This window comes from Chelonus insularis, unplaced genomic scaffold (assembly GCF_013357705.1).
Source record: "Chelonus insularis isolate UGA/USDA-ARS -01 unplaced genomic scaffold, ASM1335770v1 contig_94_pilon, whole genome shotgun sequence".
Classification (NCBI taxonomy): domain Eukaryota; kingdom Metazoa; phylum Arthropoda; class Insecta; order Hymenoptera; family Braconidae; genus Chelonus; species Chelonus insularis.
In genome coordinates this window covers 3,724,663-3,741,412 of record NW_023276783.1, presented here as the reverse complement: position 1 = coordinate 3,741,412, position 16,750 = coordinate 3,724,663, and the positions used below count along the sequence as shown (strand labels likewise).

At 27.2% G+C, this 16,750-nt stretch overlaps 1 protein-coding gene across 1 annotated transcript in view; it reads left to right on the top strand.

Annotated features, from left to right (window-relative positions):
- LOC118072829 (nuclear receptor corepressor 2) overlaps positions 1 to 16,750 on the top strand; it is a 248,198-nt gene that overhangs the window by 9,465 nt on the left and 221,983 nt on the right. The window contains exon 3 of the mRNA XM_035092958.1: positions 11,805 to 11,958. Coding sequence (XP_034948849.1) covers positions 11,806 to 11,958 — 153 coding nt within the window. The 5' untranslated portion in view covers position 11,805. The remainder of the gene's footprint in view (positions 1 to 11,804; positions 11,959 to 16,750) is intronic.

The window sequence follows — 16,750 nt, the reverse complement described above, 5'->3', positions numbered from 1 at the left end:
AAAAGAGGATTTAAATAGTGTTTATGAAGATTTTTTGTTGAGACGGAAATTAGTGTTGCAAAGTCAAGTGTTTTCAGGGGTTAGTTAACCATTGGAGGTGCTGTCGAGAATCCAATCGTGTGGTATAATAGCTGAACTAAACTACGACGAAACTATTGGTAAAACTCTATCGGAAGTCCGTTCGACTGGAGTTCGTGTTGGTGTTCGAAGTGGTTTTGGTAGAGAGGGAGGTTGGAGAATAGTATAGAAGAGGATGGAAAGAGAGAAAGAGGAGTCAATTGATTAATTTAAATCTCTATTAATTTACTATAAATTATCGGTATTCTTTTTTTATTACTTTGTTGTTTGTTATCTTTATATTATTTTGATAGGGGAAAAAAAATAAATGATTTTAGATTTTCAACGGAAGACATTTCCTAGATAGCTCGATCGTTTCATTTTATCGCTTGACCGAAAGTTGAAATTTTCTTTAGAGTTTCTTTTTTATTTTTAGAAAAGACTTTTTATTCGGACGAAAGGAAAGAATCGTGGCCAAAATCGTGAGTCTTTTTTCCATTATCATTTCAAGTTGCGATATCTCGAACACATCTTTCGAACTTGGAAATATTGTTTTTCTCTCTCATTCACCTCTTTCCCCTCTCCCCGCAGGTAATGTCTTTTCAGCTATCTAGTATTATCGAGAAAAGCGAGCGCGACTAAGTTTGCCTCGTAAACTCCAGGTCTTAAGGGTGGAATTATTTTCTAAGAAAGGAAGAGAGACGCGAAGGGAAAGTCTTCGCGCGGTGAAACGCTTAAAAAGTTTTCCATGAGTCTTCGCCGAAGAAGAAGAAGAAGAGAGAGAAGGGGAGAGGAAAGGTGGGTGGGGTGGATATTGGGAGTGTAGAGTAATAAGGTCGAGACAAAGGGGGTTGGGGGTGACGACGAAGCGCGGTTAAGTGGCAGGAGAACTTTGGTAAAACTGAAAAGTTAATTTCGTCCTGTTAAATTACTCGAGCGCCTGGGCATTAAACTTACAAAAGTTTGCCAGATGACTGAAATATGTAGTCAAGGTATTCGGCTATCCTTACTCGCCCTTTGTCTTTTCACGTCATTCGTATAGTCTTTAAAATGAATCAAAACTTGAATTCGAAAGACATTTGACGAGTTATAAATTCTAAAAGTTTTATAATTGTCTGAATGACTTTGTTATTTTTTCAAATTGAATATTCAATAGATATTCTTGGGGTTGGTAGTATGCGTGGGGTGAGAGCGAATTAATTGTCGAGACTGGTACAGTGCCAGCAGTATAAGAAGGATAAGAAAATTAAAATTAAATAGAAGGAATTCATTTTAAAAGATTTCTTTTTTTTTTTTGAGTTTTCATTTTTTTCAAGTTCTTTCTAGTTTAACATTTACAATTGTTTCATTAATTGTCTTTGTTGAGATTTGACTACTTTTCAACAGATTTAAAAAAAGTATTAATACAACATGAATATTTCTAACAACTGATAATATAAAAAATTATTGAAAGAAAAATGTCTTTTTCTAATTAAAATTTATTCATAAAAATTTTAGGAAACAATCTTGAGAATATAAATTCTTTATTCCAGGTTATCTTAATATAATTCAGCAACTCAGCGATTGTTAGAAATAAAATATCATGAAAAAAACTCGATGATAGTGGAATTTTAAAAATTTATTCGATCGACAAAAATGTAACTGGAATGATTTATTTTTCAGTGGAATGAATAATATTGTTGAAACATAGTTACAAAAAAGTAATATGATTACAAAGTATCGTTCAACCATCTATTAGTATTTGAATGTAGCTTCAGTAAAAATTTCAAATACACATTTTTAATATTCTTTAAAAATAATTGATTATCAAAAAAATAACAAAAAATTCTTCATAACTTTTAACTTGTACTGATTACGAAAATTTTCTAAAAATACCAGTATTTTCATGCTAAATTATCTCGTGCTGAATAGTTTTTTGTACATAAAAGTTTCTGAACTTTCAAAGACTTGCGTCGATTTTACTACTGATAATACTACAATAGTAAAGCACAGAAATTGTATTATTTGATACGAATCAAAAAATAATTCAAAAACTAACTTGTATACAAATAGTATAAATTTTAGGTTGATTTATTTGATAAGTTAACTTGTTCTTTAATTAAAATAAAAAAGAATTTTTTGTCATTAAGATAATTCGCATGCTGTAGGCTGTGTCAAAAAAAAAAGATCTAGGAACTTTGAAATAAAGGTAATTTTCGAAAAGAATTGAGTACCAATTGTCCTGTAAAATAGTTAAATTTTTTCTTTTAGTTTGTAAAAGTTCCTCTCTTATGGGACAAATTTTACCATCGTACAGGATAGATTGCTCTGAATTTCAGAGTAATTCTATGCAATTTTTTTTTCCGTGTACACATTAAATTTCTGTATATTGATTAATTTGTTTTCCATTGTTTCGAAAAGCACAAAAAAAAATTTGATGTTCATTTTATAGAAGAGTTTTGGTTAATATTATTATTAATGATTCATTTTTACAGGGATAACATTACTAAACTTGCTTTTTTAATAAAATATTCATCACAAATGCATTTATATTTTTTTTTTTACGAAAATTGAAAAAACAGTTGTTAAATTAATAATAAAAAAACTGAGTGTTATCGAAAATTAGTATTGGTTCAAATGGTGAAAACAGTGGACTAAAATATTGAAATTACTCGATTTTTTTATTAAATAAAAAAACGTTTTATTATTTAGTAATTTGTAATTTTAATATAGTTGAAACAAAAATCATAAAAAAATTGATCTTGATCATAAAAATTGTCAAATTATTTCGTAAAAAAGCTTACCAAAATTATATTAAGTAAATCGAAATTAAATTTGTACCTAAGCTCATTCTAAGTCTAGAGTTATATGATAAATTTATTCACTCCAGGGTTGTTGACGACTGTATTTATATTCAGTAAAATAACAAATATTTACATACATTGAAATATCATCAACAAAAATATGTGATTAATGTATGAAAAAAATAATTACTGTTTAGCAATGAAAGGTTTATTTTTTGAACGCATCTATCGGTGTATCTTTGTCGTTAAGTAGATACTAGGGAATAAGCTATCTGCAGACACATCCGGGGAAGGTCATGTTGATAGTGATCCTCTTGGTAGGTAGGAGAATGTACGAGGAAAAATATAAACTACACTGTTAAACAATTTTTTTATCAACAAATTTTTGTAATTTAATTTCAGTACGGATTATTAATAAAATATTGTAATAATTGAAATTTATAATTGAAAGAAAAGGATAATAGTTTGATTCGCGATTTAAATTCCCTTTAAAATGGTGGGAAGTTAAAACTGTTATTTTTTATTATTAAAAATCGATATCAGTAACTAACTGAGCATCAGTAGGATAAGTGTCCCAATTAGTAAAACAAAAAATCTTGAAATCTTTTGTTATCAAAATAAAAATAGAAATTAATTTTTAAAATATATTGTAGCTAATATATTAATAATTCGAATTTTCTATCTCGAAGTAAGGCTGACCTACAGCTTGTAAATGACAAAGTGAAGTAGATAGAGAAAAATATAGTCAGCCTTCTAGGAAGCATTTTGAAATATGTTGAAGATTTAATAATTCAAGAGTTTCAACAGTCGTTGATAACCATTTAGATTAAATTATTTAATTATAATGAAATTGTTATAATATAATTTATCATTAAACCTTTTTTTAAAATAAATGTGTAATTTTTTTCAATGTTCAAAGACATCACTTTAGAAGATTTGAACAATTTAATAATCTAACTCTATTATTAATTAAAGTAATGAAAAAAGAAGAAATACATTTTAAAATACTATAACAAATTACTGACCTTTGGTAAAAGTAGAAACTATAATAGTTAAATGCATTTTATATTTTCATTACAAACAAATCATCAACAGATAAAAATGCAGAGACTAATTCAAAGTTATTACAAGTACTGATTTTCTCTATAATATTCACCCTCATTGCATTGGTTATTTTTTCTACCACATGGTAAATGGAGTATTTTCTTGTGAAGCAAAGGAAACATTTATTCTATCGTAGATAGATTTTATTGAGAAATGCCAAGAGAATGAAAATGACATTTGAAAAAAGGTCATGGAGCTTGTAGTAAGGGAGTAGTTGGTAAAGAGGGAGTGGGTGAGAGTTTGAGAGTGCAAGTTCATGGATATCAAATGTGTTTGTGTGATTTTCGAGCTTGGTAAAGTGTGCGCGCTTTCAGATAGACTGGAGGTTGTGGAAGGGCAGGTGGGAGAGTTGGTTGTGATAGAGTGGAGGGAAAAAAGTTAAAGAGTGAGATAGTAAAAGAGTTGGCGGGCGTTGCGAATTTTCTCTATCTCTTTTTCTCTCCGCACTGTTTCTCCTTGTTTCGGAAAACTTTCCGGTGATGAGCTTTGTTGGTCGTTTCCCCAGCAGGACGGAAAAGTTAAATGCGAAAGTTTTACCCGATATCCAAAGTGTGCGGCAGCGAAACTCTGCTTCTACTCTTTTTTTTTTTCTCTCTCTTAAAAAAATCTACTTGTACATACGCATTTCCCGAGTTTCTCAACTACAATTGTCTTCGTATATTGTTCACGATAGAAGAGAATCGTTGCTATTTTCACTTGTTTATGTGGTCTTTTATTATATTTACAAAGTAAAAATTTTTCATTTAGTATTGTATGATTTTAATTAACAGAAATAAAACTTATTTCATTTTTCAAAAGTAAAAAAGATGACTTCGTAAAGAAATTTATTTCTCTTTCTTTTAATTTTTTTTCAATGGTAAACGAAATGTCCAATTATGTTATGTAAAGAAAATCTGTTTGAGAACACTCATTTATATCTGTTATTTTATTTTTTTTAAATAAAAAATTATATCCTTCAGCTCTTTATGACATTTGCAGCGTGTCATGTCAAACTTTTTTACCTTATCATTCTTTTTTTTTGTTCATTTTTTTCTAAATTGATTTTTTAAACATAGTTCTTGATACTCTCATGTAACTAGTTTTGTTGATTTACGGAGTTTTATTTCGTTATTTTTAATGCACTTGGCTGTATTTAAATATGAAAAACACTGCAACTCTATGATCTTTTTTTCAGTAGTTCCAATTATATAACAATTTATATTCATTATAAAATTTATGTAAAACAGTATATGAAGTTCACTACCGTTGCTATTAAATTTTTTATACATCAAAAAGATTTTCTTAATTTAAATATTTATTTAAATGTAAACGATTTTAAAAAACTGCCATATAATAAAATTTATTACAAGCTATCATCATAAACAAGTAGTATCGTATTCTAATCCATTAAAAATGTTTTAATGTGACGTCATCCTTTTCATTATCATTGTAGTCACTCTTTATGCATCTTATAGTGACATAATATTTATACACTTTTACTGCATTGGAATAAAACATTTTTATAAATAAAAATTTGCATTTTATTTATAGAAATATTTCTATTCGTCGACCTTGTCAATGATGATACTCAGATGAATAAATTTACAGAACAATTAGTGTAGTTTATTTATTAAATTTATTTAATTAATTTGATTTAATTTTTTATATATATATATATTCAATTTGTTTATTCAATATATTAAATATTAAATTACTTTATTGGAATAAACAATACTTTGAATTGAAATAATAAACATTACTGATCATTTTTCATTATAATTTTATTCTATTGCCAAGAAAATTCATTGATATTACAATAATATTTTCAAACGGTTGTGAACCAACCATTTTACTGAGATGATTATTTGTTGAATAGGGAACGATATCTTCTTATAGCTAGTAATATTGTATTTTCATCAAATTATTTTTATACAAAATAGAATTTCTTTTTATATTCATGAAATATAATAATTTTTTTTTCATGAAAAATAAATCCATGAAAATTTTATTCCATATGATTTTAATTATGGATAACATTTTTTATAAAATAATTTTGTTAGTCTCATTTACTTCACTTTTATGATAATTTAAAGTAAATAATTTGAATGTTGAGATAAAATTAATAAAAATTTCCTTTCTTTTTATTCATAAAATGTCATCTGTTTTTACGAATGCGTTTATCAAATTATAATTGCTGCATGAAGTTTTAGTAATATCGTGGAAATTTGTACATTAAATTTATTTAACATGAGTTTACACAAGTGACATGAATTTTTTCTAAGTATCACAATAATAAAATAAATATCCAGAACAAATAAGTCTAGCTTATTTGTTTATCACTCTAAAAAAAAGACGGAACAGTTATTGGTTATATTTTTCAATAAAATATAATACATGTTATATATATTGAAAACAATTGATAGGTCTAAGAACAATTCCGTACTTCTTAGATCAACTATAACAATCTAACCTTTAATATCCACAGCATTGCTATTATTGCAATACTCTACTTGCTCACACAGTTAAGATAGTTGTAGCAGTTATCTAGATAGTTATAACAGCTACCCAGATAATTAGAGTAGACATAAGGATTGCTGTGACAGCAATCTACTTCAGTTACACTTTGGATTGCTACTACAACAATATTTTTTTCATTGTAGTACATTTGGATCCCTTTTATAAAAATAAATATTTACATTATGTATTTAATAAATTCTAACGTGAAAAAGATTTTTTTTGTATCTCGATTGAAATTAAAGTCACTGTTTATACTCTTCTAAACAAACAGAAATCTATGCCAATGTTAATTAACTAGGTGATGTCATGTTTAAATGTTTTCGAAGCGTTAAAATCACAAACTTTTAAATATGGAGATTTGCATTTTGGACATGAAAATTTTTTAGCACTAGTCAATCGGTTTGTTTAGTTAATATAAAATGTCAGCATTGAAGATACAATAATTATTATTACTTACATTCTGATATTTTTTATGGTACTAAAAATCATTTTGTCATTTTATTCATGATATTTTATTTGATATTCGTTTATACAAAAACGGTATTTAAATCTTTAAGAAATATCAAGCACATAAAAAGCTTAATCGTAATGATAGAAACTCAAATAATTGAATTAAATATAGTTAAATTTATACTAAGTTAACGATAAATAACAGTTAAATATAAACTATTCATTGGCATTGTAGTTAGTTTTTTCATACTATTAAATACATTCAAAGTAACTACATCATTCATCAAATGTGTGATGTTATATTAAATATGTTTCGCTGTGTAAAAATAACACACATGGGTTAACAGTGTATTTTTGATTTAATATGAGTTTACACTAAGAAAAAAATTTATTCCATGCAAAAAATATTTCATTCGATCATTAACATCGAAATTTTAAATGGTCGCAATGAAATATTTCTTCGGACTTATGAATATTTTATTAAAATCATTTTATTTAATGAAATGAACGAAATATCATTTGTTTTCAAACTCGTCGTAACATTGAATTACATGACAAAATGTGTTTTTGATAACAATATTACTGGATTGAATAAAATATTATCTTGAGAATACTCCAAGTTCTTTTTATTGATTAAATAAAAAATTCTTTCGTTTAACGAAATTTTTTTCTCTGTGTATTTAAATCTTAAGGGTTGTTTACGTTTTTCTGTATGTGTGTATATAAATTTATTTTTCGTCGTGATTTTATACACAGCTGTGCGATAATTATTATTTAAATTATATTTTAAATCAGATTTACATGGTCAAAATTTTTCATCTATTGAGAGATTTTAATTTAAAAAAATAATGAATTACTAAAAAACCCTTTACATTTTAGTTCTTGGAAATTATTTCGTAATTATAAAATCTGTATGGATTTATTGAAAATTTTTAAATTCTTTCAATATTTTTAATGAAGTCATTGATCTATAAGTCATTTAATAATTCAAATAATAATGACTTACTAAATGTTAATTAACACTTTAAACTCAACAACAGAAAGAGATGTTAGGCTAAACAGTTCTCATTGCCTAGTAACTAAGCATCTGTATACAGGCACCTGTAGGCGTTGTTTACAAAAACAATATTGAAATGTGGGTTTGAAAAAGTTTATTTTTTACATGAAATGTTTCATATTTATATTTTCTATTTTTATCCAATTTCAGTTATTTCTTCATTTAACCCCATGTACATCATTTATGGCGCTCAATCAAAAATTCTTTAACATTTATTAATTTTAGTTATTTAATCAATTATTAATAATTATATTTTTTTTCTTTCTTGTTAATTTAACGAACCCTGGATAGCCTGAATTCAATAGCGTTTATGAGAAAAAGGGAAATATTTTTATTAAAATTTATTTAATTTCTTGCATGAAATTGTTTTGTTTGAGACTCTTTAAACTAGAAAAATGTTGCAAGCTGATCTACGTTTATATTAAAAATGCTTAAAAATTGAAATTTATCGCTATAATATAGAAGAAAATTGTAAATTTTACATAAATATTATCTTAATCGGTTGCTTCAGATTTCAAAATAAGGGGAAGTTATTTTTAATTAGAAAGCTTCACAAATTTTCCTTATAAGCATGCTTGCTTCAGTGATACCAGTGTAAGAATTTGAACTTCTTCTTCTTGGTATATTCAATGTTACCGAAATTACAATGTATCACTAAGTTAAACAAAATTATGGAAATTTACTCTACGACAATTAGTCAGTAAATAATTTTGAAGTTTCATTTGTATCGAGGTGTTCAGGAGGAGCAACGAAAGCATACTCAGAACTGCTTCATTAACAATTCAAGTTCAATTTAAACATTATTCAAAGATGATAATGTGATGCAAAGTTATTTAGTATTGACATCTTTATAAATAATTAATGACAAATGAATAAATTTTTTTTCATTTGAGTTGAAAGTTTTTCTTTTATTTTTCAAAATTTTTTGATTTTCTAAACTAAATTCATTGATTTATTAATTTTTTACCTTTTCAACGTCTTCTTATATTTTTACCACCGATGAAAATATATTGATTGAATATTCAATTGACTTCACCCTTATAATTTTTGATAAATTTTCAATTCAAAATTGATTTTTTTATCAATTCATAAGGAGGTTATGTAAAATATAATGAAATCAGCACTTATGGAATTATAGTACAGTTTCAGAAAAAATATCATGTGACCTCTTTATGAGCCTGTCATATGTAAACAAGTAGGAGTTAGAAATATGAAAAACAATCTGTCAAATCACTTTAAACTTCTAATTTCGGATATTTTGCTTATTCTTCAACCAATCGTCCTCATCTCGTTTCATTCCATAGATTGTTGTTGCGCGAATCTTTTCCTGTAGGTATTTCATTTTTTTATCTACTTATTTGCCTAAAACTGGTGCGCAAAGGTCCATATACTTTTATATACCTATATTTTTCCGCTCGAGGCGCCTTAAATTAAAAATTCCTAAAAAACTACATAGACTACTTTATAAAAATTTTTTTTTATTATTATTTGCGAATGAAATGGTAACATTTTTGAATAGTTCCACTATTATATATTAGCTTTGGTACCTTCTTCAAGTAAAGTACAAAAACTTTGCTATGAAGTATACAAAACTTGAATATAAAATATTTATATATATTGGGATATATTTGAACATAAATAAGAATATTATTCATTTTAATTCGTACATGGTTGGCAGAAGTTATTGTTGCTTATAATAATTTTTTATTTTAAAATTAAAAGTGTGAATTATAATCTGTTACTTAATAATAATAAGTAATTGGTTTAATTTAGCTGTTATGCTGCACATAAACGAGGGTTATATACAGAAGATCATCCGTTGAGTTACTTCCTTTGTTTAAAAAACAATTATAAACGTGTAATAAAAATAAATAAACACAATATACTAAATTATATATTAGACTCATAATTAACGCAATACTCTTCATTATTTTATATACCTTTGTTAGAGTAAGTTTAAAGTGAAACATTGATCACCAGTGGAATAAACAATAATTTTTTTCATTAGCAAATATTTATTATTTTGCAGTATTTTCAGGAAACCATGTCAAGGTGATATTGTTCACCTTCGTTGTACCATGAAAAATGTGTAACTATTAAAAAAATTAATTCTTTTTATAAACTACAAAATGTTCAATAAAATTAATTATTAAAGCTTTGGATTAATAATAAAAAATGAACTTGGCACTTTTTTCTTTATCTGGTTAGTTAATCTGTTATAGCAGTACATAGATCACACATACAATAACCAGTTATAAAGTCATGTCACGAAAATTATTATAATATATATTATAATTTATAATCACATAGTTTATCTAAAGGTAAAATTGAAAATAAAAGCATGTCAGGTTGTTGTCAAAGGAAATAAAATTGCTTAAAAATAACATTATTAGATAAAAATAAAAAATTCAATCAGAGTAAATGAACGTTAGTAAATATATCCTCTGAAATAAAGTCAGGTTTTTAAAATAGAAAAGTTCTTGAATCGTTGTATTTTATCGTTAGTTTACATACAATTTCAGTAATTATTAGCACAAACATCAAAAGAAAATAATATTTTTTTATCAAATGTAAGAAATTAATTTTTTTTAAAGGTATGATTTTTTCTATATTTAACACATTTTCTTTCTTATCCTTCTTAAAATTAGTTTCCTAAATTTTTATTGAAAATATAATTAAGATAATGACTGAAGTGAATTTTAATCAGATCAGATATCTTTATTTTTTAATTAATCAATAAGTTTTCACATTTAATTCAATACTCACGTATAATGAAAAAAAATGATTGAAAATTATGATCTAAAAATAAAAAATCTAATGAATAGAAGGGTGAACTTTTTTAGTATTTCGGCTTCTAACTATGAAATTCTGTTAACAAATTTATAATAACAAACTATAAAATATACACTGACAAACGGATTTATGTGAGAGTCATTTATTAGAAATCATTTTTGATTTTAATTTTACGTGAATAGATATTGGGTAGCATAAAATTTTTTTTTGAGCTGAAACAATGGTTGTATGATTAAATAACAATTTAGTAATATCAAACATAAAATAATTAATAGTCAATGAATTTTATTATGAAAAAATCGAATGTCATTTGATATCATTACTAAACAAAGGTGAGGATAACGTAATTTAACATTCTATAGAAATGGGGCATTCTTGCTTCCTACTAAATCAATTGTTAAATTTCCATAGGAAATAAGATTTACTAACCTTTAACAAATCATTTTTCTATATTTACTTGTCTTCTTAACTTAAATAACATATTTATTAACTATTAATAAATTATTCTTATTTTCAATAAATCCTTCTTTCAGTATATATTACGACTTCTTCAACTATATTGAACCTTCTTTTTTCATATCTTGATATATTATTATTCAGCATAGGATTTTCTCCCATCTAGTTGATTTCTTTTTAAATCAGTGCTACGTATATGATAACTTTATTGATTCCCACACTCACAGAAATCAAAAAGATCCAAAGGAAATCTACGTCACTCTTTTTAGTCTTTTGATATCATCTTGGCAGTCCTTTTAGCATAATTAAAAAAGCACGTAAATTCAATTTCATCTTGCAACATTATTCCAAACAAGAAATTTACATTTCTCCCAGTTGAGTAAACTTGTAGTGCCACTTATCGAACTGTATGGCAAGCTACTCAAACACGTGGACAGTTATGTATTTGTACTGCGGCATACACTCTGATCAAGCGCGCTGCTCTATTTCAATTAAATAATCTCAACAAGAGAGTTATATTGTCATCATTAATTGTTTCAAATGTTAGTATAGAATACTTTTGATATAATATATATGATAACCGTTATAAATATAAATTAAAATTATAGGATGGCGGCGAAAAAAATAGCTCAAAATCATTCAATTCAACATCTATTGGAGTTACCGTCCAGTCGAAGCGAGAGAATACCTGAAAGCTGTGAACAACTGACAAGAACCCCTCGACAAGTTCCAGTTACTGTTCTACATCCTACGCCTAAAAAGGTAAGTACTTTTTTTTTGATACTATCAAATTCAGAATGTCTGGTTGAACGTTTTTCTATTGTAATGGAAAACGCACCTCAATTTAATTCAACTCATTTGCGATAATGAATTCTAAGCGACATTTATTTGAATAAAAAATAAGCGGAATAAAAAAGAAATGGAAAATGAAATAAATCCAAGGTGAAATGAAAATAAATGAATGATTTACTACAGGGAATGTAACTAGATCGTTTTATAAATTATTTTATCTTTAAAAGTGAAACATAAGTGTAGATATTGAAGTACACATACATCAAATACAAGTAGATATTCTTCTATAAATTCGTCTTCTTTATTCGTGTAAGCACGTTTTCATTCCCTAGGGTATCGTCAAATATTTACCAACCGATAATTACTGAGTAGATGATCGTGAACGGGGAATAGTAGTACTTCATACTCGAAAGTGATATACACTAGATGTCGACATTTATTTTTCATCTAATTGACTTTGGTAAAACTTTCTATCTTCTTCATTTTGAATTTACATTTAATATGATTTATTTCAAAGTAGGATGGTTAAAGTTTGAGTTAAATAAACGATAAAAATATGGTAGGTAAAAAAAGTTTATCGTCGACTTGGAGGAAGTAGAAAAGGCATAAAAGCAGAATGGTTGTAGCCACGTAAACCGCTGACGATCTATTTTGTCGCGAAGTTTGTCGAATTTTTTTTTTCTATTGATCGTTTAGGGCTGCACAGCTAGAGTTATTGCTCATAAGAAATACAGTTCAATTCACACTGAGAATTTATGATTCTTTTATAAAATTTTCTCGTTTTAACTATTAAAAAATTCTTTAAGTAACTTTGTTATCATAATAGGCATTCATATAATTAGTTATTAATCATTTATGAATATCTTTTTTTTTTAATAAAAAAACAATCTAAATAATTTATCATTGCTTAAAGAGTTTTAATTAATTAAAAATAATTTAATTTATAAACATTAAATACTGATGCTACTTAAAATATTAAACTTTATAAATATACTGAGCATGGCTGATGATACATTGAGTTTCACTACTTTTAATTAAAAAGAAGACTGATATTAATTAGTTCGTAAATATTTGTTAAATGAATTAAACTGTTTGCATGAATTGTTAATCGCATTTGATATGGATGTTGAGAAACTTTTTAATAAGTTAAAATTATAGAAAATTAATAGAGATTATTCTAATTAAGTTTGAATAAGTTATCAATGGACTTTACTTGGATTTATATTTCCCTTGACGTTTAGTTAACGTGTAGCTCGTTGGAGTTCTATCGATTTTTAAACTTTCTCAACAAGTTTCTGTCGACAGCTGTCGGCGGGGAAGTTGTCAAAGTTTGTACGCATATCGAGCTTCGAGGCATGGGGGTATGGTGTTTAATTCAGTCTCAACATCAGAGATAAAGCTTCGAAGAATGTTTTGTAGAGGACTCTGCAATTCGCCAGAGCTTTTATCGGTAATACAGGTATCGTATACCATCTTTTGGTGGAGCTTAAAAGTTGATAATGCAGGTTTCTGCTACACCTACACATGATAAGTGAGCTTTTTGAGCTTCTAAGGATAACGAAGGATTTTCAGTATTCAGTAGTGATAAAATAGCATTTGAAGATGATATCGACAAAAATTACCACTTGTTGATAAGTAAAAAAACTGTGGATTAGTTAACAAACATGAGCTTTTATGATATCAAATAGTTTTCAAAGTGATAAAGTTTTCTTGAGTAATCAAACGATTAATAGACTATTGAAGATTTAACTTGATTTTGAAACATTTCGAAATGTAAACGAACCAATAGGTTTTGGGTAATGAACTGAAAAGAATGAAGATATTATTGATCAGGAGAATCGAATGTAAGTTGGAAGAATATTTATATTAAATTTGAAGACGTGGAGTTATAATTTTCTATAGAAATTCAGTGAATAGAATGTAAGGAAGGTAGGTAGGCGTCTTGAGCATACGGAAGATGGCAGAATAGCTTGGGAACGTTGGGGAAATTTATGATAATTGCATAAATCAGAGCTTTCCTCCACAATAATCATAATCTATTGGGATAGTTGCGCGAAGTTAGCTATTTAGCCAACGGCGAATACCGGCCGAGGGTGAGAGAAGACGATGGCTTCCGGGGGTGCGCTTGAATAAGATAAAGTCCTTATAGTATGGGAGAATTGCCTCTGTCTTGCCTTATCCAACGTCTTGCTTCCAATTTTCATTGGCGAATTATCATCTCTCATATTTACTTGGCGCCGCTGTAAATGTCAAGACATGAAAACGAATGAACTGTGTTGATTCGCGTGCTTCGTGGAGGAAAGAGGGTAGAACTGATTGGTGGCAAGGTTTTAAGTCATTTAGGATAGCGATAAAGCATGACTTTGAATTACTAATGTAGAGATAATAGAAGAACTTGTGAGCTTGCAGAATAGAAAGAGATAGAAGGAAAGAGAAAGAGAGGAGAACTATCTGTAAGGAAATTGGCCTTAATGCTTTGCCACTTGGAGAACAACTTCGTGGTCTACATAAGTGGACTTTGTTCGCGTGCTTAGTTACTGCTAAACTTTAGTTAACTTACTTGGATGCGATTAAAAATTTAATGATTTTTCAAATTCTTATATCAATTGTGTATTCTCTTGTTAAGCACGTGGAATCATTCATCAAGAATTAAATTTTCAATATTACGTCTAAAAATGTCCTAATTTCTTGATAGCATTTTCTATGTATTAATTATTTATTCTTTTTAACATTCAAGAATTTTGCTTTTTCTGATGAATTCAAATATTCTTAAGGATTAGTATTGCACAATTATTTATTAATATTACTTTTAAAGAACTATTTGAGTATGACCCATGAAGTTTTAGGCCAAAATAAATTATTGTGGTTCAACTGAAACTTTTTTTCTCGAATAATTTTAAATTATGTAAAAAACATTGTAAAAAGTAGTTTAATTATTATTTTATTATTACCAATTAATGTAATTTTTCATTATCATTAACAAAAGCTTTCAATAACTCAATATACATAACACTAAGATATTTCAATAACATCTGTACCGGACACATTATGTTAAGAAACATCAGAGAACTGAATTTGATCAAATTTATGATTTATTGCTTTTAAACAATTTTTGTTAAAAACTAAATGTAACATTTTTTTTACTTGTGTTCTGTTTATTCAAAAATATTTTAATGAACTAATTATTTGAAAAATTTAACTAATGTTTGGATTATTGTTGAGTATTTAGTTAAATAGTCAGATTGTTTTTTGAAGGGTTATCCCGTGTAACATGAGATAATTGAGAGAATCTACTGAACTTTGTGTTTTTGACACTTGGAGTGTTTTTGGAGAATGGGAAAAAATCTGTTTGGGGTCCGGCTAATCTGACGTTAGGTCGCGGAAAACGCAGCGTTAAAATACCGGAAAGCCAACCCCTAATCCGCTTAAGGAGATTTATTTAATACTTACGGTCGTCTGGCTCACCTCTGCCAACCTCACTTTTCCCTGCTGTTTTCCTCTGAATTCACATTTCACCAGTTTTACTTTTTTTTACGTGATATACAGTACAGTGAAATTCCAAACGAGCCAAACAACCCTTTCTATATCGGAGTGAAAATAAAATCCCTTTAAAGGGGTCACAGAAATTGAATACAAAAAAGCAGTCTTTAGGATAGGATAGGGTGGTTTCAAAGTAGAAAGAGTGAAAAATAAATGCGTGCATCTTCTTGACTTGGTTCAGGTTCGAGGGTTGAATTCTTAAGAATAAAGGCAGGAAGATGCGTCAATTTTTATGAATGAGCAACTGGTTAGAATGTAAACCCTACCACTTTTTTTTTATTAATTCTCACTTCCTCTGAAATAGGGTAGTTTAGGAGTAAAAGAACACGCCCGGGAGACATAAAAGGGTATCTCAAGGGTTCTTATACAGGTTTTGCAAAAATTGTGTCAATTAGAAGAACAGGTTTTTATCCCATTTTTTAAAATTATTTTTTTTTTCATAAAATATCTACAAAAATATACATTATTTATATTATCCATCTGATTTTGTATTAATTCTTAACGAATTTTTGTAGTTTTAGAGATGAAGTATAGAGAAAAAATAATATAAAAAAAAAGATTTTTTTTTTTTCAATTAAGATATTATGCTTTAAGCTTGAAAAAATAATGTTTATTGAAATTTGGTATATTTAATTGACGGTAGAAAAAATTTTTTATACTCAAACAGTTATCAGTTGGATTTCAACCATCAGTAGAAAAAAATTAGTCACAGTAGCTGAAATAAACTGGATCAATCACCAAACAATAAGGTAAAGACACCAGTGAATGGACAATCAAGTTCAAAAGATGGACATTAACTAACGAATTATTATCAATCGAAAATAAGTGTGCATTGATATAATACTTGTTCAATAAACCACATATTTCTTCAGCAGATAAAAAAGAACTTAACAATGCATTTTAATTTTTCATAATTTTAACTTGTCCATCTTCAGTCTTTTGCTCCAATGTGAGTTTTTCTCTAACTGTATAAAATGAATCAATTTAAGAAATCTACTCTTCTGATAAACAGCAGAATGGTTTAATCCAATGTTAAATTGAATTAGAAAACTTTTGAGGAAAATGAATTACTCAATTGATTTATATCTTTATAAATATGTAAAATAAATCATGAGAATTAAACTAAAGATTATAGAGTAACATAAGATCTATTTATTCACTAATTAATAATTACATATAACGCGAATATTCACATGAGTAATACATCCAATTGTTACCTCAC